Source organism: Symphalangus syndactylus, chromosome 23, assembly GCF_028878055.3.
Source record: "Symphalangus syndactylus isolate Jambi chromosome 23, NHGRI_mSymSyn1-v2.1_pri, whole genome shotgun sequence".
NCBI classification, from domain to species: Eukaryota; Metazoa; Chordata; class Mammalia; order Primates; family Hylobatidae; genus Symphalangus; species Symphalangus syndactylus.
Window position 1 is genome coordinate 44,865,228 of NC_072445.2, and position 22,331 is coordinate 44,887,558.

General features: G+C 41.9%; 1 protein-coding gene across 6 annotated transcripts; it reads right to left on the reverse strand.

Moving 5' to 3' along the window:
- Positions 1–460: 460 nt before the first annotated feature.
- TRIM38 (tripartite motif containing 38) lies at positions 461–21,641 on the reverse strand. Of its 6 annotated transcripts, none has more exons than XM_055263321.2 (8): positions 20,936–21,641; positions 20,507–20,740; positions 16,855–17,453; positions 14,082–14,177; positions 11,432–11,662; positions 10,472–10,494; positions 10,263–10,375; positions 461–1,694 (listed from the first exon to the last, which is right to left on the reverse strand). In XM_055263321.2, exons 3-8 carry the CDS (start codon positions 17,263–17,265, stop codon positions 1,171–1,173), a joined length of 1,398 nt encoding a protein of 465 aa, XP_055119296.2. In that variant the 5' UTR covers positions 17,266–17,453; positions 20,507–20,740; positions 20,936–21,641; the 3' UTR covers positions 461–1,170. The 6 variants fall into 6 exon arrangements, with proteins under 6 accessions (XP_055119296.2, XP_055119299.2, XP_055119297.2 ...); XM_055263324.2 differs by having other exon boundaries at positions 16,855–17,467; positions 20,936–21,035; XM_055263322.2 differs by having other exon boundaries at positions 16,855–18,322; positions 20,936–21,035.
- Positions 21,642–22,331: the final 690 nt, after the last annotated feature.

Consider the following 22,331-nt stretch of genomic DNA (forward strand, 5'->3'; position numbering starts at 1 on the left):
CATTAATTTTTTTTTCCTTGAGGCACAGCATGATCTTGGCTTACTACAACCACTGCCTCCCAGGCTCAAGCAATTCTCCTGCCTCAGCCTCACGAGTAGCTGGGTTACAGGCACCTGCCACTATGCCTGGCTAATTTTTGTATTTTTAGTAGAGACGGGGTTTCACCATGTTGGCCAGGCTGGTGTTAAACTCCTGACCTCAAGTGATCCACCTGCCTCAGCCTCCCATAGTGCTGGGATTACAGGCGTGAGCCACCATGCCTGGCCATCAATTTTTATGTCAACTCTAAATTATAACATTTAGCAATTTTGTGACTTTTTATGGTCATCATTAATGTTGTTTATGTTTTAGTTGTAGTCCTGTCATTACCCACTCGGGTATGGTAATTTGGTCTTTTTCAAAATGAAGTTAAGGTCTATTTGATCTTCTCTGAATCATAGTAAGAACTGCCAACAGCCATTTCAGCAATAACTATTTACTGAGATTTTAAAATATTTCAAGGTAATTGGTCCTAGCAGACTGGAAAATACCAACTTCTTTTCCAGAACTGAATCCTCCATCAAAGTTCAATTTTACTCATAATTCCCTTTTCATTTGAAGCATCTCATTGTAAGCCAGTCTTAACCCTTCTGTCACACTTTGCTTGGCTGTTTCTCAGGTAGAACTCGGTAAGTCCGGTAGCCTCCAGGACTGCCACTTAGATTATTAAACAACATGTCAATGGTTGGAAGAGTCAATGTTATTTTGATTTTTCTGTTTTGTTTTAAATGCAGTTGGCGGATAATTGCAGCTTTCTTTCATTCCCCACATGAGTTCAAATGGCAGCAAACAAACTAGGAGAACGCAGACCTTCTGACTGTGGGTACCCCTACTCATCACCTGAAGACCCTTGGAAATCAAAGCCCTGACCCATTAAAGACTGATGGAGACAGCAACATACGATCATCACTATTATCTTGCTTTGCCCCAGTCCAAGTTAACCATCTGTGGTATTTTTAGTTGCTAAGTCCATATATTCAACATAAATCAATTATATATCCACTAAAATCCCAGCACTAGTCTAAGTACTAAGGAAATGACAGCGAAGAGAACAGACCAAACGTCTGCCCTTATGGGATTTATATTATTTTCTCTGTGCTGGTTAAACCAAGGAGCTTCTGCTCTTTTCCTTAGTTATCTGGGGGAGGCAGAAACAAAGGAGAATATTGATAAACCTGGAAATAGGGCCGGAGAGTATCAGAGAAGGAAGCCTTCGGGAAAGTAAAGATGTGGCAGCCAGTAGTCCCGTTATAAAAGGATACAACTCCGGCCTCATAGTCCAGAAAAACTCCCACAAGCAGGGGCTGCTCATGCAGATGAAGGGAAGTTGGGGGAGAAGTAAGTGCTACATAGCCTTTCTTTTTGCACAGCCTGAGGGTCCAGAATCCAGACTGAGGCTCTTGCTTCATGCCAGTGCCCCTCTGCACGTTTTCCATACAAACTCCTAAATCCCACCCGGTTCCTTCGCCAACATCCACTTCAAAGTAACGTCTTCCTGAGGTGAAGCCTTCAAAACCCAAGACGCAGGGGAAGGCAGTAAATCTCCTGGAAGACATGTCCTGATTCTCCTGGGTGTATCCACGAGTCACTTGTCTCCGATCCTCAGAGAGAGTTAGTTCATGATGAGCTGTGTCTGGATCCAGAGTCACACTAACTGCAAAACAAAACAAAACAAACAAAAATAATTTTGTTGCTGTAAAGAACACAAGTTATTTTATTTTATTTTTTTTGAGATGGAGTGTTGCTCTGTCACCCAGGCTGGAGGGCACTGGCACTATCTCAACTCACTGCAACCTCCACCTCCTGGATTCAGGCAATTCTCCTGCCTCAGCCTCCTGAGTAGCTGGGACTACAGGTGCGCACCACCACAACTGGCTAATTTTTTAAAATTTTCTGTAGAGATGGGGTTTCGCCATGTTGGCCAGGCTGGTCTCAAACTCCTGACCTCAAGTGATCCACCCGCCTCGGCCTCCCAAAGTGCTGGGATTACACAGGTGTGAGCCACCATGCCCAGCTACAAGTTATCTTCAATACAAACAGCCTGTGTTCAAACCCAAGTATTGTTTCTTATAAACTGAGTGAGCTTAGGCAATTCATTTAATTCTCTGAGCCTCAGTTTGTTAACTATAAAGTGGAAATTACCATATTTGTTGCAGAGAATGGTGGGTAGGATTGAACAAGCTTATGTTTCCTTAATGCTTGGTAAAATTCCTGGTACATGGTAACCACCTAATAAGTGGTAGTTGTTGGGGTGATCAGGCCCAACACCAGGCCAGGCCGTGGGGGCTACAAAGTCCAGCGGGGTCAAAGGAATGAGAAAAGACAAGTTAAGAGTGCATAAAGTGGGTCCAGGGGGCTAGATTGGAGGCTGCGAAGGCCCTAAGCTCTGGGAGGCCACACTATTTATTGGTGATCAAACAAAGAAGCAGGTGGTGAGGACGTGAGGGTAAACAGGTGAGGGCGTGAGGACATGGGGGTAGAAAGGTAGTGGTGCATTAAGCGTAGCTGTGACGGTTTAGCATTTTCTTTGACATATAGAATATACTCTGCTGCTTGAGATAATAGAGGACATGTTTATGAGTAAGAAGCAAGGAACCAACAAGTCTGTGCACTTTCCAGAGGCTATGAGGGGTTTTATGCCCTGAGCCCTGGGTGCCATCCAAGTCACCAGGGGTTTTATGCCCTAGGCTTAGATTTGTGGTGTAGCAGGGCAGCCTTCCACCTTTTGACACAGAGCTTGGTGTTCCAAACGCCACAAGGAGTTTTGGACCCTGGACCCTGAACATCTTCCAAGACTCTTTTACATTATGACAGACAAGCCAGTCCTGTTTCAGCTCTTCTAACAACATGTAATAATAATGATATCATCAACATCATCTTTGTCTTAATTATTCAAGGATGCCAAGGTACAGAACTAACCTGTTAATATGGTTACCATCCTGTCCAAAGTTCTTCTCCCATGCAGGACTTCCAGGAATCATGAGACAGTTGAGCAGAAAGATACCTTTTCCCTTCTCTACTGAATAACCACCAACATTGAGAATCAGAGAGGGAAAATGACTCAGCTAATGTCTTAGCTTGTTATTGGAAGACCCAGGTTTCATGACACATACCTAGTCCCATGACTTTTAATTGTAAGCTCTTCTCTTTCCCCTCAGATAATGTTCCATAAGCATTAGTATGAGAGTAAATACTAGGCAGAAAACAGTCTGAACAAATTTCAATAAATCTGTATTACACTGATCATTTTCTCTAGCCTCAATATAAGATTATAATAAAAAGATGACTAAAAAGATTCTAAATATTAGGAAATGTAAACTACTAATAAATCATTAGAAGATGTATAGAATGGAACAATAATCAAATGTTATTTATAAAAATATACAATGAAGCTAAAGCAGAATTTTAAGGAAAATTTGTAGGCTTTAAATGCTTATCTTAGAAAAATTAAAAAGCTGAACATTAATGACCCAAGCATCTAATTTAAATTTTAAAAAGAACATAGAAAGCCAAATATAATTTTTTAAAAAGAAAAAGTAGATATTAAACAATATAACAGTGAAGTTAAAGAAAACAAGAATGCAATAAAGAGAAAAAACAAAAAAAAGTAGCTTCTTTTAAAAAAATTTAATAAAATAGACATACCTCTAATGAGATTTATCAAAGTAAGACAGAAGGCACAAATGGAATGAATACAGAAACTTTTTAAATATTACAGAACTTTATAATAAATCTTATGCTACTAATAAAATTGAAAGCACTGATAATACTTCCTAGAAAAAATATTTCTGAGTAAAACTCATTCAAAAAACAAAGCACGGGCAGACCTAACATTAAAGAAATGAAATCACTACTTTAAATTTTACCGACAGATAATAAAACATGCATCTTTATCAAGCAAAAATGGATCTTGTCAGTTTTATAGGAAATTTAGAAGTCAAGGCATGAGTAATGCCAATCTCATAACAAATCCTCCAAAGAATAGAAAATTATGGCACCCGCTTATAGACATAGATATAGAACTCCTGCACAAAATAATATAACAAACCAAATTTTATATATGCAACTATACATATTATATGTGTATGTATTATATATGTTAACATATATAATATGTATAGCATTATATGTTCTACATATTATATATGTATAGTATATGTATTTTACAATATATAAATGAAAACCCAATCTTTAATATATTCATCTATATTGTCATATATGACATACGTAATACATTACATCAAAAATGTGTACAATAATCAGGCCAGGCACAGTGGCTCACACCTGTAATCCCAGCACGTTGGGAGGCTGAGGCGGGTGAATCACTTGAGTATAAGAGTTTGAGACCAGCCTGGTCAATATGGCCAAATTCTATCTCTACAAAAAATATGAAAAATTATCCGGGCATTGTGGTACACACCAATAGTCCCAGCTACTCGGGAGGCTGAGGTGAGAGGATCATTTGAGCCTGGGAGGTGGAGACTGCAGTGAGTCGAGATTGCACCACTGCACTCCAGCCTGGGTGGCAAAGGGAGACTCTGTCTCAAAAAAAAATTAAAAATTAGCCAGGTATGGTGGCCTGTTCCTGTAGTCCCAGCAGCTGGGGAGGCTGAGGTGAGAAGATCACTTTAGCTCAGGTGGTCGACCCATGATCCCACCACTGTACCACTCGGCTTGGGCAGCAGAGTGAGAGCCTGTCTCGAAAAAGAAAATGTATAAACACACACACACATACACACACAGTAATCAATGTATATATTATATGTACCAATCAATGCTTGACTTTTATATATAATGTAGATTACATCTTATTAGATATATGGTATTCCTTCTCTATAGATAGATAGATACAGATACAGACATAGTATCCTCTATCCATATTAGAGAGAGGATACTATATATATCTGTAGTATATAGAGATGCTGTCTCAAAAAAATATAAAAATCAGCCAGATGTGGTGGCCCATGCCTGTAGTCCCAGCTACCGAGGAGGCTGAAATGAGAGGATCGCCATTGATCTTCTCATTGGTTGAGCCATAATCGCACTACTGCACCACCCAGCCTGGGAGACAGAGCGAGAACTGAGGTGGGAGGATATAGATATAGATATATAAATAAATATGTATAGAGAGAATACTATATATGTGTGTATGTATATATATATTATGAAGACACTGGGAGAGAATACTATATATATGTGTGTGTGTATATATATATTATGAAGACACTGATGGGATGTTTTCATTACCAATTGGACCAAGAGTCCAGATATGGAGCCAACATGCAATGTTGTTGTTGACTGAGCTGGTAGAGCACTGGTCATAGTTACGGGAAAAGAAGGTCTCCAATGAGACATACTTAACAAAATATATGAACTTGCTGTGTACGTGGAGAGTTCTGGTGCGTATATAGCCTTCTCTCACCAACCTAGCAATTATCTTCATCATCATTATAATGCTATCAGAGCATAGATAACAGCTAAATTTTTTGTCCTTTTCTTCTTCTTCTTCTTCCTTCCCCTCCCCCACCTCTTTCTCTTCCTCCTCCTCCTTCATCTCCTTTTTTTTTTGAGATGGAGTCTTACTCTGTCGCTCAAGCTGGAGTGCAGTGGCACAATCTCGGCTCACTGCAACCTCTGCCTTCTGGGTTCAAGCAATTCTGCCTAAGCCTCCAGAGTAGCTAGGGCTGCAGTTGCACACCACCACGCCTGGCTAATTTTTGTGTTTTTAGTAGACATGGGGTTTCACTGTGTTGGCCAGGCTGGTCTCGAACTCCTGCCCTCAAGTGATCCTCCTGCCTCGGCCTCCCAATGTGCTGGGATTACAGGCATGAGCCACTGTACCTGGCCTCCTCCTTTAAGAGACAGGGTCTAGCTCTGTTGCCCAGGCTGGGTACAGTGGCATGATCATAGCTTACCGCAGCCTTGAACTCCTGGGCTCAGGAGATCCTCCTGCCCTAGTCTCCCCAATAGCTGGAACTACAGGCATAGCACATGGGGCTAATAAAATTAATTAGGTGATAAAATTCACTGCCCACTGATGACTAAGCCCTTTGGAAATAAAAGACACAGACCTTGAAGGAAAATGTGTCTACTTAATTTTGAAACCCTATTTATCAAAAAATAGGATAAAAATGCAAAATGTCATCTACATGCCAGAAGATACCAGCTATAATAAGTTCCCATAAATGAGTAAGGAAAAGAACCCAATAAAAATTATTAAACCACAGTAAATCATGGGTAAATCACAGAAGACTGAAGGGCTAATAGACGTACAAAAAGAATCTCAGGGCCGGGCGCGGTGGCTCACGCTTGTAATCCCAGCACTTTGGGAGGCCGAGGCGGGTGGATCACGAGGTCAGGAGATCGAGACCACGGTGAAACCCCGTCTCTACTAAAAAATACAAAAAATTAGCCGGGCGTGGTGGCGGGCGCCTGTAGTCCCAGCTACTCAGAGAGGCTGAGGCAGGAGAATGGCGTGAACCCGGGAGGCGGAGCTTGCAGTGAGCCGAGATTGCGCCACTGCACTCCAGCCTGGGCGACAGAGCAAGACTCTGTCTCAAAAAAAAAAAAAAAAAGAATCTCAATCTCACTAGTGAAATCAGAAAAGCACAAATTAAGTACACAATTAGGTACCATTTTAAATCCGTAAGACTGTCAAAATAATAAATTATATAAGTAAAGACTCAGGGAGTTTTGGAGGAGTGAGAGCTCTTATATTGCTGGTGGGGTAGAATTGGAACAATTTCAAGATCTGTAGTATCTGGTAAAATTATGATATGCATCCCTCACACCAGCATGTCACTCAAGGTATCTCCCTGGAGGAAACATTCACGAGACACAAGGGAGCATGGATAAGAATGTTCACAGTAGTATTGTTTGCAACAGCAACAACAACAAAAAAACCCAACTACACACAACCTCAATGCCCAGTCCACAAGGCAATGGATTAAATACATTTCAGGCCAGAGATAGTGGTTCATGCCTGTAATCCCAACACTTTGGGAGGCCGAGGTGAGAGGACTACTTGAGCCCAGGAGTTCAAGACCAGCCAGGACAAAATAAAGAAATATTGTTTCTACAAAAAAATTTTTTTTAGATTAGCCAGACGTGGTGGTGCTTGCCTGTGGTCCCAGCTACTGGGGAAGCTGACGTGGGAGGATTGCTTAAGCCCAGGAATTTAAGGCTGCAGGGAGCCATGATGGGGCCATTGCACTCCAGCCTGGGTGACAGAGTGAGACCCTGTCTAAAAGAGATAAGTAAATAACAACTTTGCATTTTCTGCCACATTGCAAAATGGTAAGAGAGTGGTTTCTAGACTCTAGACCCCTTCTATGACTACCTTCTAGTTATGAGATCCTAGAACACTCACTTAACCGCTCTGTGTCATATTTCCTCATCTATAAAGCAAAAATGCCCCATATAGAGAGGACTGAACCAAGAAAAGTAAAGCTTTTCTAATCTGTCACAGACTAGAGTGCTCAGTATATGTGAGTCATTATTCCTGGTGCTGGTAGGAGTGTATGTTACAACTTTGAATCAAGTAATATGGTACCATACATTAAGATTAACAACAACCTCAGCAATCCCAGTTTGGGGTATGTTCCCAAAAGAAATGAAAGCACCAGGATATAAGGGTGCATGGACTAGAAAGCTATTGTAGCAACATTGTAATAACTAAGTTCTAGAAACAGCCTGAAGCTCCATCAGTAGGGATATGGTTACATATATTTATTATATACTTACGGAATATTAGACACAAAATGAGTAACATAGACAATGTATATATGTTACAAGTTTGTACAAACTTAGGGAAAGATATAGGTCACCCTACCTAGAGAAGTCAGATTGGAGAGGGGTAGGAGAAACCTTGAACTTTCTCTTTATATCCTTTATATTGTTTGATTGATTAAAATTTATTTGTTGCATCTGCTTGAAGGCAATGTAAAATAAAATAGATAAACATACATTTAAAAATAAAATTTATTCATATCACTTTTGTAATAAGAGAAATTTTAGGCTGGACACAGTGGCTAACACTTGTAATCCTAGCACTTTGGGAGGCCGAGGCGGGCAGATCACCTGAGGTCAGGAGTTTGAGACCAGACTGGCCAACACTGTGAAACCCCATCTCTACTAAAAATACAAAAATCAGCCAGGTGTGGTGGTACGTACCTGTAATCCCAGCTACCCGGGAGGCTGAGGCACTGGAACCCGGGAGGCAGAGGCTGCAGTGAGCCGAGATTGCACCACTCAAGCCAGCCTGGGCAACAGAGCGAGACTCCATCTCAAAAAAAAATTTTTTTAAAAGAAAAATTTTAATAAACAGTGTTTAAGAGGGGAGAAATATTTAGTTAAAATATAGGCCCATTTAAGAAATAGTTTCACTTGACCTGGAAGGCGGAGCTTGCAGTGAGCCGAGATTGCACCACTGCACTCCAGCCTGGGCAACAGAGCCAGACTCTGTCTCAAAAAAAAAAAAAAAAAAAAAAAAAGAAAGAAAGAAATAGTTTCACTTGAACCATATTATGATTCCTTCTGCAAAAGATGAGAGTAAGCAAATTAACTCAGTGAAATCCCAGCAAAACTTACACAAAGTCTTGTTCTTCTTTCCTGTCATCTGTATAGGATGAAATACAGAGTGCTTTTGGGTTTTGTTATTGTGTATGTGAGGGGAACACAGGTCTATAATTCCTTATCTGAAATCCCTGGAACAAAATGGGCTTTGCCATTCCAATTAGTTTAGAAGTTATAAAGGCAAAAAAAATGCATATACTCTAAAGTTCAACCCCATCACAGCCTAAGGCAGAGCCCTGTAATCAAATTGATCAATACATCTTTAGGAAAACATTTATTCAAATTAAGTGGGATAAATAAAGACTTTTAAATAGTCTCATCTCAGTGCAGTTCAGGGTTAGCCACTGTGGAAGACAGACTCAAGGGTGGCCTTCTATGATTCCTGCCTCTTGGTGTTCACACCCTCATAAAATTCCTTGTCTTTGAGTGTGAGCAGGGCTTATGAATTGCTTCTGACCAATAGGATATGGCAAAGATGATGGTATATAATTTCTATGATTACGTTTCATTATGTAGGACTCCATCTTGCTAGCAGATTTTCTCTAAAGAGTCTGTCTCCTGAGCTCTCTCTGAAGAAATAACTGGCCATGTTAGAGGCCGTGTGCAAAGAGCTGAGGGGTGGCCTGTAGAAGCTGTAGGCAACCTCCAGCCAACAGCCAGAAATAACCAGGGCCCAAAGTCCTGCAACCACCAGGAAAGAAATTCTGCCTGCTACCTCAGTGAGCTTGGAAGTGGATTCTTCCTTAGCCTAGCCTCCAGGTAAGAACACAGCCTGACCAACACCTTAATTGCAGCCTTGTCAGACCCTAAGAAGCAGGCCCAACTAAGCTGTGCCCAGATTCCCGAACCACAAAAATTGAGATAATATGTGGGTGTTGTATTAAGGTTCTAAATTATGGTAATTTGTACTAATAGATAACTAGTATAACCACCAAATCATTTCAGGTTAGGCCAGATTTTTGCAGCCAAATGAATCATGATAAAACTTTCCATTTTCAGGGATTTTTTTGATTTTGTACTTATGGATACAAATTTGTGACAGTATAGTCAGCACTGATTTAAAAAATCAAGGGAGCAGGAAACTCAGTAAATGGTTCTAACATTTCAGAATCTGTAAATTGGTTGTAACATTTATCATCTGTGTTATCTAAGTCAAGTTCCTAAAATATGTGAATGATAGGCTATCATACTCACCTACCTTTCTTGCATTATTCTAAGAGTCGGCTGATCTATTAATAATAAACACTATGATCAGCTCTAATACCATTATGTGGTATTATGATCATGTGTCAGTCACAGTGCTAAGCACTTTGTACATGTTGATGCATTTAATTTTGATGACAACTCAATGAAGTAGGAGCTGTTAATATTTTCATTTTTCAGAGGGGGAAACCAAGTCACTTGGAGTAACATGGCTAGTAAGTGAAAGAATAAGAATTTGAAAGGTTTGTGCAGATAACCAGAATGCAATGCTCATCACATTCACTAAGCAGTGAATCCTACTAACTAGAGAAAGTATGAAAGCTCTACTGAAATTAACTAAACAACCTCTCTGGCTGTGAGCCTGCCAAGGGACAGGTGGTAAACTTGGTTACTGCATTAAGGCACCTTCCATCCACAGTATTCAGGAATTCTTTAGTGCACATACCTTGATGACTCCTTAACATTTTCTTCACATCGAAGTAAAGCTTGGAAACATTGCACATAGTATGAAGTTCCAAGGAGACAGCCTCCGATGTTTCCAGCTTCACAGCCCAACTCCTAGAATAAGCAGAGGCCAGAGATTTCTTCAGAGGTGCATTCCATTCAGTTCTACATACACACACCCTTCCCCTCCTGCATTCACACGGGACTTACCTGCTCAAAGTGTCATTCACATTCTATAAAGAAACAAAAAGAAAAAGTGAGCATGGGAACACTGGTATTTCATGGGGCTTGTCATGCAGGGCTATTCTTCTTTGCTCTACCCAAAGAAGTAGAGTTACCCCAGTCTTAGATATTGATGGATACTCAAACAAAGTAATTCCCACCAGTCTTAGATATTGACGGATACTCAGATGGAATAATTCCTACCAGCTTCTGGGAGATTCAGCATGGCAGGATGTTTATCAACATTTGCATCTATTCTCATCCTTGCTGAAGTCTGAGGGCCAGGAGCTTTGTCCACGCTCCCTCTGTCAAGACAGCTTCTGGTGATTGGATTTCCTTCACAGTGAGCCCAGATTAGAGAACACTTACCATAAAGGTCCTAAGTGGTGAATCTGTGCACAGCCCTGAGACTGGGCCACTAAGATGGTGGTGGCAGGTATCACACAGTGGTAAAGCAATCATGCTATACACTCAACCTTACAGTATAGTCACCAATCCTGTTAGTTAGAACCAGAATTAATGGCTCCAGATGTTTATCTTCCTACAGATAAAGCTGTAGATTGTACCATAACAGCTCTGGAGCAAGGGTTCTACAAGCAAATCAGGGAAAAGGTTATCACTCATTTTGGGTGCCCCACTTCATCACCCATCAGTCACCTAGTGGAGTATTTCAGGAGAGAGTCAACAACCAGGGTTCTCTGCACATGGGCCAAGGAGGCAAACAGTGGTGAATGTTATCCTGTGGTTTCATTTGGCCAAGCTATGTTCCCTCAGAAGTTTATTTTTCTAATTGACATAAAGGCACCCTATAGATTAGTGAAGGCAAGCCTGATGACACTGATGTACATCTAAAAGAAACATTACTTTGTCTTCCCATGCTTCCTTACCATTCTCCTTTAATAGCACAATAACAAACCTTTTTTCCCTACTCCAAGTACACAGCCTCACCTGCAGCAATTTCTGGGCTGAGCCCTGACATTTTTCCTCCAGTTCCAGGATATGGCTCTTGAGTTCATTGCTCTTCAGCGCCAGACCAGCCTCATAGTCCCTCAGTCTACTCAGAGTCTGTTGTTCTTCTTTCTCCAGCCTCCAGAGATAAGACTTCTCTTCCTCATGTAGGAAACGCTGGAGATTCTTAAAGTCAGACTGGATTTTTTGTCTCTGAATCTGTACCTTCTCCTGGAGTCAAGAAAGTATGGTCAAAAGGTAGAAGTAAACCAAATGTCCATCTATGGATGAATGGATAAACAAGAATGAAAGTCTGACACACGCTACTACATGATAAGCCTTGAAGACATTCAAGCAAAATAAGCCAGCAACGAAAGGGCAAATATTGTAAGACTTTGCTTATACAAGGCATCTAGAATAGTTAAGTTCATAGAGACAGAAAGTAAAATAGTGGTTACAAGGTGTTGGCAAGACCAGAAAATGGACAGTTACTGTTTAATGGGTAGTAAGTTTCAGTTTAGAAGGTGAAAGATGAAACTGAGTTGCAGTTTGGAGATGGGAATGGTGATGGTTGCACAACAATGTAACAATGTAAAAGCACTTAATTCTACTGAACTGTATACTTAAAAGTGGTTAAATGCTTAAGTGTTATATATATTTTCACACAAACACACACACACACACACCATCAGCCACTGGGACATTATTTTCTCATGAGTCACTGAAGCTGGAAGAATGTCCCCAGTTTCCTGCTGCAGAGTCGTGTGTGGGAGGCAGGCACTCAGATGTGAAAGAGGTTGTCTCAGATTCCTTATAGTCACCCAATTAATTTTCTTGTTCCTCAGCCAAGACACAGGAGAAAGCTGGGTTAGGAGTGCTAGATAATTTAATTGTGAAACTAGGGCCAAGTTCAAACATTTTATCAGTTACAAGGATAAAAAGAAGTTTTTACTTATGATTTAAGAAGTTAGATTTCTGAGTTGGAGCGATTTTCTTGAAGTAAAAGCTTATAATGAACATCACCCAGACTGGATTTTAAGACAACCAGGCTGGTTAAGAGGGTCCATAATTCTTGGCAGGGGGACCTCTGAGTGTGGCAGGCATTTATTATGGTTAACTGTGAAATATTGTTCTACTACCCTAGGGTCGTCTTAAGCATTCCTATGTGTAAGACTGACAGAAATCAAGTGAAACTCTCATCTGAGGAGATGTAAAGTTGCAATTTCCATTAGTGCTGTCTAAATTAATGCAGTGGGAGTGTGTATTCAGGGCAACTTGAATCTATGTTCTCGGATTGCAGTCTTCAAACTCTTAGAAAAATAAAAATTAAAAAATAAAAATAAATTCATACAGTGTTTTGATGACTATGTTGTAGAAGAAGGGTCTTTGACTTAGGATGAGGTGGAATTTTTGTGTAGGAGACAGGTGCAGCTTTAACTCTTATAGACGGGTTTTCATATATGTTAGTTACAATCAAGGTCTTCCCCATTGCCCAAGATCCTAGAAATGGGGGAAGTAAGAGTGTACTCAGGAGCTCAAGAGCAACATCCACAAAGATCAGGGTAGAGGTTAGAAAGGACTCCTGAAAGAGAGAAAATTGGTAATCAGTTTGTGGGATTTTACTGCAAGCTAGTGAGTCATATAAATATAAAGGTTGGTGCAAGAGTAATTGTGGTTTTTGCCTTTGCTTTAATGGCAAAAACCGCAATTACTTTTGCACGAACCTAATATTTCCATAAAAGAATGTGGCTCTGATAATGTGGAGGTTAGTCAGCCACAGAAATAGTCTGAAAGTTTGTAGTTGCAAGTGTGTAGGTTGTTGCATTACTTATGATGTGCTTATAAATCAAGTATAGGCCAGGTGCAGTGGCTCACGCCTGTAATCCCAGCACTTTGGGAGGCTGAGGTGGGTGAATAACGAGGTCAGGAGATCGAGATCATCCTGGCCAACATGGTGAAACCTCATCTCTACTAAAATACAAAAAATTAGCCAGGCATGGTAGCGCATGCCTGTAATCCCAGCTACTCAGGAGGCTGACACAGGGGAATTGCTTGAACCCGGGAGGTGGACGTTGCAGCGAGCTGAGATCGCACCACTACACTCCAGCAAGACTCCATCTCAAAAAATAATAATAATTTAAAAATAAATAAATAAGTAAAGTATATTTCTTTCATCAGCCTCATGAGCTTGAGTAGTGTGAATTTCAATCTGGAGTGATCCTGTTTTCTAAGTGTTCACAAAGATTGGTTTCTGTACCTGTAAAGCTGACAGCCAGATGCTCCACGGTGGTAAAAGTGCCAGGGTAATGAGTTGAGGCTTGCAAACCAGGTTTATTTTGAGGTATTTAAAGTTTGAGACCCAGTCAGTGCTTTTTCTATGTAAATAGGCATACTAATTCTGCTTCTTCTGACTGAAGTATCAGGAATCCCAGCCAACTACGGTTTAAAGATGGAAGGAGTTGGTGCTAAATACTCATGGATGTAAACCTGGAACCAGGGGTATAAATACAAATAATGGTTTCTTCCTTGGGTTTCATTTTTCGATCTGGTTTAGTGAGAATAAATCCTCATTGTGCTTTTCCTCAATCATCCCCTATGCCTAAGTTCTAGAATGGAAAATAGCTTGAGATCAATGAAGTCAGATTCTTACTTTCCATTTAGTTATTCGTATTGCTGTGGACAGCTTCTGCTCCGTACATCTGTCTTCAAGTTGCCTCAATTTTGTCACAGCTTTCTGGAGCTTTTCCTGAAGGAAAAATTTGATAAGTGAAGCCTATTCAATTTGACTCTTCAAGAGGTACCTAGGGGGAATTCCAATCTTCTAAGATATATTTGAATAATAGTGAATATTTATTGAGTCTTCATCGTTTTTTGCTAGAGAGCATGCTAAACGCTATATGTGCAGGAACATACTGATCCCCTTGGCAACTCTGAATAGTTGGTAGGATTTTAAACATCATTTTTGTGCTGTAGAAAATGAGACTAAGAAAGGGGTAAAATAACTTGCCCAAAGGGCTATGACTGCCAGGTGGTGGAGCAACAATTGCAACCTCATCTGCTGACCTAGAGCCTGAACTACATCCACCACTATAGTCCTGCCAGGAAAAAGTTGTACATAGAACAAGGTAATCATCATCTAAAAGATTTTGTAAAATAACATGCTGAACCAAGCAAAACCAATACCAGTGTTTGGCACACATGAAATTTTGTGTCTTATGAGTCAGGAAAAATCAGGATGCCAGCTGGTTATTAGAAACAGTTCATGGAAGAGGGGAATTCTGGTATCTTTTGAACAATGGTATCATGAATCCAATTTAAAATGATTCAGTATTCATGTCAAGCTTTTAGCTTATTCTTCAAAACAGTTTCTCATATTTCTATTGAAAGTGATTTGAAAGGCCGGGCACGGTGGCTCACTCTTGTAATCCCAGCATTTTGGGAGGCCAAGGCGGGCGGATCACGAGGTCAGGAGATGGAGACCACGGTGAAACCCCGTCTTTACTAAAAATACAAAAAAATTAGCCGGGCGTGGTGGCGGGCGCCTGTAGTCCCAGCTACTCAGAGAGGCTGAGGCAGGAGAATAGCGTGAACCCGGGAGGCGGAGCTTGCAGTGAGCCGAGATCGCACCACTGCACTCCAGCCTGGGTGACAGAGCGAGACTCCGTCTCAAAAAAAAAAAAAAAAGTGATTTGAAGCTGACCCAAATTGCTAATTTTAGTCAATGCTAAAAGAATTGTCTCCTGTCCCCTGTAAACCCAACAAGTATACTCATTAATTCTCAAGCGTTCTCAGGAAAGGGCTCTATGTAACTGTTTTAGCAAAAGATGACATTGTCTTTGCTATATGCCAAGTGCTATTCTATGCATTCTATATTTTAATGTCCTCAAAGCTTATAACCACCTCCTGTGTATGTGTTTTAGGGAGGGAGGACACTGCTATTATCCCCATTTACAGATGGAGAAACCAAGGTGTCAAGACATTAAATAACATGCCCAAAATTGCCCATCTATTAAGTGACCAAATTCAACTTCAACATAAGCTGAATCCGTTTCTTACTACTTGGTGGAAAAGTAATTCAAACGGGAATATCATCATCGCAGTTATTAGCTGCTCCATGGAGTTTAAGGAAGAGCTGCCATGAGCTGAGTGGTGGTCAGGATTGACATGTCCTTAGAAAGACTTAGAGCCTTCATACAAGACCACCTCTGCCTCATGGAGGACAGAATAAGGAGCCTGACACTGGGGACAACATTTTCCTCAAATGCAGGCAGGACAGAGAAGGAAAAAGAACATCAGGACTATGCCCATTCCTCCATGCTGCCAACAGCAAAGTCCCACCTTCCTTAATATGCTTTCTGGCAAGAAATCTGGATGGTACACAAAACCTCTCCCTCTGCTTCACCTTCCACAACCAAGCATTTCCAAATCTTTGACTCTTCTTCCTGAATCTTGCTTAAAATCTGCCCTCTCCTCCATTTCTTATACGGATAGTTTGAATTTTACTCCTTGGTATTCCTTTTATTATAGACATGCCAGAGTAGCTGGGCACAGCGGTTCATGCCTCTAATCCCAGTGTTTAGGGAGGCTGAGATGGGAGGGAGACCAGGGGTTTGAGGCCAGTATAAGCAAGAAAGGCAGACCATGTCTCTACAAAAACTAAAAAAATTATCCAGCTATGGTGGGGCATCCCTGTAGTCCTAGCTACTTCGGAGGCTGAGGTGGGAGGATTGCTTGAGCCCCAGGAGGTTGAGGCTGCAGTGAGCCGAGACTGCGCCATTGTACTCCAACCTGGGATACAGAGCAAGACCTTATCTCAAAAAAAAAAAAAAAAAAAGTAGAGGTACCAGAGTGATATTTTCAATGTCACTGACCCTTCATTCCCCAAATGAAAATCCACCAATAGGTGTTCAATTTTTATGTGTCCTTCAGGAGTTACTTCTAAGATGAACCACTCTCTACCCTAAATGTCCCTCCCCACCACCAAAACCAGGGACCTCCAGGCAGACATTTTTGATGGTTTGTTTTCTTTACTAGACTAGATACCTAAAAGGTGATGGGTCTTTCTTCCCTGTTTTCAGGCCCTACTGCATGGCTTTACATATTGTGGTTTTTCAAATGATATTCATGGTGTGAAACAAGAAAAAATGCGGGTGTTTGGTTTGAGAACAACCTGTTCTAAAGCAAAGAGAAATTCATCATAACACAAATGGATAGAGATAAGAGTCCAACCATCCCATTGAAGGTCAGGATGGACAGTCTAGATAATTTAGCAAGAAATCATCATAAACTATTTTTCAGAAGAATGACATGATGAAGGCTGTATTTCCAAGTCATAATGTTAGGTTTCAGGTTAAATCATCTCAGCTCCTGGGGAGCAGGATAAGACTTGGTACTTACCAAGGCCCCCTGGCCCACACACTCACCTTGTAGCCCTGGCATATGTCTTCAACAAGAGCTGTGGTGTGCCCTTTGTGCTGTGGTGCCCGCTCACAGCGCCAGCAGATGAGCTGCCCCTCATCTTCGCAGAACAGGTGGAGCTGCTCTCCGTGTTCCTCACATGACATTCCTTGATCTGTCTCTTTGAGGGCTTCAATGAGGCTTCCCAGCTGCTTGTTGGGTCGGAGGCTATCCATGTGAAATGGAGCCCGACACTGGGGACAGCAGAATGTCTCCTGCCTCAGTTGCTTTGGGCTTGGGTTTTTAAAGAAGTCTGTTATACACAAGTGGCAATAGCTGTGTCCACAGTTGATGCTTACTGGGTTCGTCATCAGGCTCAGGCAGATGGAGCAGGTGGCTTCCTCCATCATCTTCTTGGTGCTGGTGGTTGAGGCCATAGCTTTTATTGAAAAGCTCCAATATTGGCTCTAGAGATGGAGATGAAGCAGCCAGAATTTTCCACCGCGATGAAAATACACCTCACCTGCACCTCTATGTGATGAGCTGGCTGCAACTGACTTCCATAGGTCTTGAAGGTTTTCCTTCCAACCTCTATTATCTCATTTTGTATTGAAGAAAAGAGGACCTAAAAGGAAGAAGCTGAGGCTGAGGTTGTTTGGGCCACGTTTGAGAACTGCAACCCAGGTGCAGAGTTTCAAGTTGCCCTCATTAGCAAGCAGTTACAAGTGCTTGTTTAAAGGAAAAAAAGCAGTTTTAAAGTTGTTTACCAAGAATTTACATTAAAATAGCATAAGCTTTTTACTGGCTATACATTGTTCTTTGTATTACAAATCTCAGGAATATGTAGGTAATAGATGAGACAGCCAGTCAGGAACAAAACGCTTTTAAATATGGGGTCTTAACTGAAGACCCATACTCCTGTCTCACTTGTCCTAATAAATTTTGCATACCTCACATAGCTCAGACTGCTCTAAATTATTTTTCTTTTCTCAGTCTTCTAATTTTTTTTTTTTTTTTTTTTTAGTGAGACAGAGTCTCACTCTGTCGCCCAGGCTGGAGTGCACTGGCGCGATCTCGGCTCACTGCACCTCCGCCTCGCGGGTTCAAGCGATTCTCCTGCCTCAGCCTCCCGAGTAGTAGCTGGGTCTACAGGTGAGCGCCACTACGCCCAGCTAATTTTCGTATTTTTAGTAGAGATGGGGTTTCACTATGTTGGTTGGCCAGGATGGTCTCAATCTCTTGACCTTGTGATCCACCCGCCTCAGCCTCCCAAACTGCCGGGATTACAGGCATGAGCCACCGTGCCCAGCCTCTTTTTCTTATTCTTATAAGGCAAGTTCTCGCTCTCTTGCCCAGGCTGTAGTGGAGTGCAGTTGCATGACCACAGCTCACTGCAGCCTCGACCTGCTGGGTTCAAACAATCCTCCTGCCTCACCCTGGCAGAGTGGCTGGGACTACAGGCATGTGCCACCATGTCCAGCTAAAGTCTTCTCTCTGGAAAGAAGAAATGCATTGGAATTTAGAGGATACATAAATGTCTAGCTGTGTAGCTAATAGAGTAGCCACTATCATGAGTAGGAATTTAAATTTAACTTAATAACAATTAAAATGAAAAAAATTCAGCTTTTCTGTTCCACTTGGCACATTTCAATTGCTTAATAGTTGCATGTGACTAGTGGTTACATAACAGCCTCAATATCACAGAAAGTTACCTGGGACCAAGTGCTGGGAGAAGCAATGCAGGCTTCCTCACAAAAGCTTTAAAAGAGAGAACTCAAGGAGTGTGAAACTCTTTCCTATTCTAGTTAACTTCAAGAATAATTGTTACCAGGCCAGCACGGTTGCTCACGCCTGTAATCCCAGCACTTTGGGAAGCCAAGGGGGGCAGATCACCTGAGGTCAGGAGTTTGAGACCAGCCTGACCAACATGGCAAAACCTCATCTCTACTAAAAATACAAAAAGTTAGCTAGGCGTGGTGGTGCACACCTGTAATCCCAGCTGCTCAGGAGGCTGAGGAAGGAGAATGACTTGAGTTCCAGAGGGGGAGGTTGCAGTGAGCCCAGATTATACCACTGCACTCCAGCCTGGGTGAAAGAGCGAGAATCTGTCTTAAAAAAAAAAAAAGAATAATTGGTACCAAAATTACTCTTTGTAATTGGTAGTAACATTTATGCAATTGGGTGATCTGTGACAGATTCCATTGAAGGAGTACGGGGAGCTTCACCCCAATATGTGACTCCCTGGTATAATGAGTATTTTGAATTAAAGGCCCTTAGAGATCAGCAGATGCTGGAAGAAACTTTTCCCCTATCTACATAAAGACCAGTCAGACTAGACAAGAAGAAAGATTGTTTTTCCTTCCAACCCCTATTATCTCATTTTGTATTGAAGAAAAGAGGACTAAGAATGTAACCAGACCTAATCAGACACTTTCACAAAATAATGTCTGTCTCTCAGGCTCATTCATTTTCCAAAGAGAACCATTTACAAGTTAAACTCTGTTCCTCCATTCATTCATCCTCCCAAATATTCATTTATTCTCCCTAGTAATCATTTACTGCCCCTCAACAGAATTACCTATATTCTCCTGATATCACCCTTCCCCTCTGAAATAAATATGTATACATGTATAAATATGTTATACATACATATTTATACAGTATACATACATATTTATACATATATAAATATATGCATACATATTTATACTTACGTATTTATACATAGGTATTTATAAATAAGGCTATATAAGTATCTACCCCCATTGGCAGAGGGGGTAATCACTCTGTGATTCTAGCCCATGTACTTGTTAATAAATTTGTATGCCTTTTCTCCAATTAGCCTGTCTTTTGTGAGTTGATTTTTCAGTGAACTTCAGAAGGCAAAGGGGAAGTGTTCCCTTGGCTCCTACACCATCATGACAATCAAATTTGACTCCACCTCAATCCCCCCATCCCCCCACAAACCTTATTAACAACCAACACTAGTTAATAAGGTCGGTTGTTTTTTGTTTGTGTTTTGTTGTTGTTGTTGTTGTTGTTTGCTTTCAGGAGCAGAGGTATAATAGGCAAAAGAAAGAGAAAGAAGAATAGTGAATACTTCTCTCTCCTGCAGAGAGAGAGGGGTGCCTAAGTGGGACTTCCCTGGCTAATAACGTCTTGCTAGAGACCCAACCAGGAGGATAATGGAAGCAATCAAGGCAACCAGAACAACCAGAAGAACTAGTTTATCCTTTTTTTGCCCTCTCCCTAACCTGAGGGAATAAGAATTGGAAGAAGGCTGCAGAGCAGAGGGTTTGGTACTGAGGAGCAGTTATTTCTATGGGATCAGAGCTCCTGCAGAGCTAGGGAGTTTACTATTAATATCTCTTCTCCAGGACAGGACCTATCTCAAGAGACATGTTCAGAGTGATTGCAACATAAAGAGTTTGCAGACCCAAGGAGGTAGGGAAGGCAGAAAGAAGATGGGGGAGGCCAGGGATAGGCAACAGAGGAGTGACCAGGAGCGAAAAAGCCTGCCTCTTCTGAGAACCTAGCTGGACTCTCCCTGCACCCCCCATCCCTCCCCCTGCCCGCCCCCACACCCCTACTCCTGGGAGCTCCTCTAGGACAGAGGCAGAGTCAGGAGGAAGTTTGAAGAGTGCCTAGAATAAGAAACAGTAATTTAACTACAGTTACCAGGTAGGCTGTTTTCCTCTCACAATCAGATCAGTCTCTTGAAGCCACACAGAATTTCTTCTGAAGACGTGTATTCCTTGGCGGGCGATTTCCTCCAGTGATACACCAGGCCCCTCTCTGCTGGGGTCACTGCACTTCTGGGGAGATAGGGCTCCCCTCCTTCCAAGGCTCCAGGGTTCCTGTCCTGGGCCCCACTCATCTAAGTTCTGAATCTTCTGAGATTTGGTGTAAAGTCTGGTGAAAGAAAGAGCAGGAAAGAGGTGAGAGCTGTAAAACAAAGAAAGTCCTGACCATTTTCAGAGTTGGAGGGGCCCTGCTATCAGGAAATATATTCCCCACCCCACCTGCCACCAGTACACACTCACATATCCACTGAGAAAACTACTTAGCCTGGACCTTTTCCATAACCTTCACTGCTCAGACACTTACATATTCGCTGCTAGTCCCCTCTGTAGCTGCCACTTCCTGGGTCAGGAAGTTAACTCAGACCGGATTAAACTGAGAAGTGAAACTACTGTGGGAGGCGGGGCTCATAAGATTTAGGAGAAAACTAGTGACTTTGCTCATATCATTTGCACTCAGCCTCTCCAGTAAAGGAGGGGGAAATGTAGGAAAAAAATATCCTTCTTTTACAGCAATAAAAAGAAGAAACCAATTAATAACCCAGTAAACTATCATGTGACCCCAACACAGAGTATCTAAAAACAGGAAGCCTGCAGAGGATCAGTTCACAGACTCTGATTTGAGATCTTTCTACTTTCGCCATCAACTCCCTTGGGAGTCCTTAAGCCTTCCTAGCTGATGTTACTTTTTTGCTATTTCTGGGTTGCTTGTGGTTCTATAACTGCTCTGAAGGGTGTGGTGGAAAAAGGGGTGGTAACAGCAGTAGGACTCATTGGCATCACAAAATTCATCTAAGTCAGCTTTCTATTCTTTTCTGTCCCGTTCTGTGTCTTGTTTTTCTCCTTGCCATCCTTCTGTAGGACTCAGATCTTCTTCAATAGCCAGGGTCAGCCAGGACAGAAAATGGGAGTCACTAGTGGCCCAGCAGTGAGTACTCCCAGCTTAGAGCTGTGTGGGATCCCTGGGACCATCACTCTGCTTTGTGCTCTGTGGAGAAACGGCTGTGGGGTCCAGGGTCAAGCCCTTAATGACTCAGCTCCAGCTTCTCCACTTCAAAATGAAAGGAAAACTACTATCACCACCCAAGTTAGAATTATTATTTCATGGGGAAAAAAGATGGATTCCTATCTCACAATAAGAGCTTGTCACATTTATAAGTCTCAGGTGTAAGAGGCATTTATGATAAGAACATAATAAATGCTGGCTTAAGTAGATGCAGTGGTCCAAGGGAACCAGTAGGGGGAGCTCAGGACACAGGTGGGAGGAGAAATTAAACTTGAATTCTGGGAGCCACTGGCCTGTCTGGGCCCCTGGCCTGTCTGCTGACCCTGATAGCCAAGGGAACATGGAGTTTGGCCCAGCTGCAATCCCTCTGGTCCAACTACTCAAAATAAAGGCAAGATTGGGAAACACGTTCCTTTCTTCCTATACCAAGCAGAAGACTCTTCAGCACTGCACCCTCCTGGATGCTCACAGAGCCTTCTGTTGTTTTGCCACCTACGATTCATCATGCCCTAGCATGATGGTTGCAGACCCCATGCATAATATGGGACATTCTACTCCTGAGACAACCAGCACACAGAGAGAGGAGAAAGAATGAGCCCCTGAATCCTTGCTCCCACAATGAGTTCTTGCAGATAACTACGACATTCATTGTTGTGGACGTGACTCTGTACCCAGGCATGGCTCATTACAGATCTGT

Coding starts and splice junctions, on each gene's coding strand:
- TRIM38 (XM_055263321.2), bottom strand. CDS start 17,265: ATGGCCTCAACCACCAGCACCAAGAAGATGATGGAGGAAGCCACCTGC. Junction 10,376..10,471: donor GTGAATGACACTTTGAGCAG/GTAAGTCCCGTG, acceptor TGCTTATTCTAG/GAGTTGGGCTGTGAAGCTGG. Junction 1,695..10,262: donor AATGTTAAGGAGTCATCAAG/GTATGTGCACTA, acceptor TTTGTTTTGCAG/TTAGTGTGACTCTGGATCCA.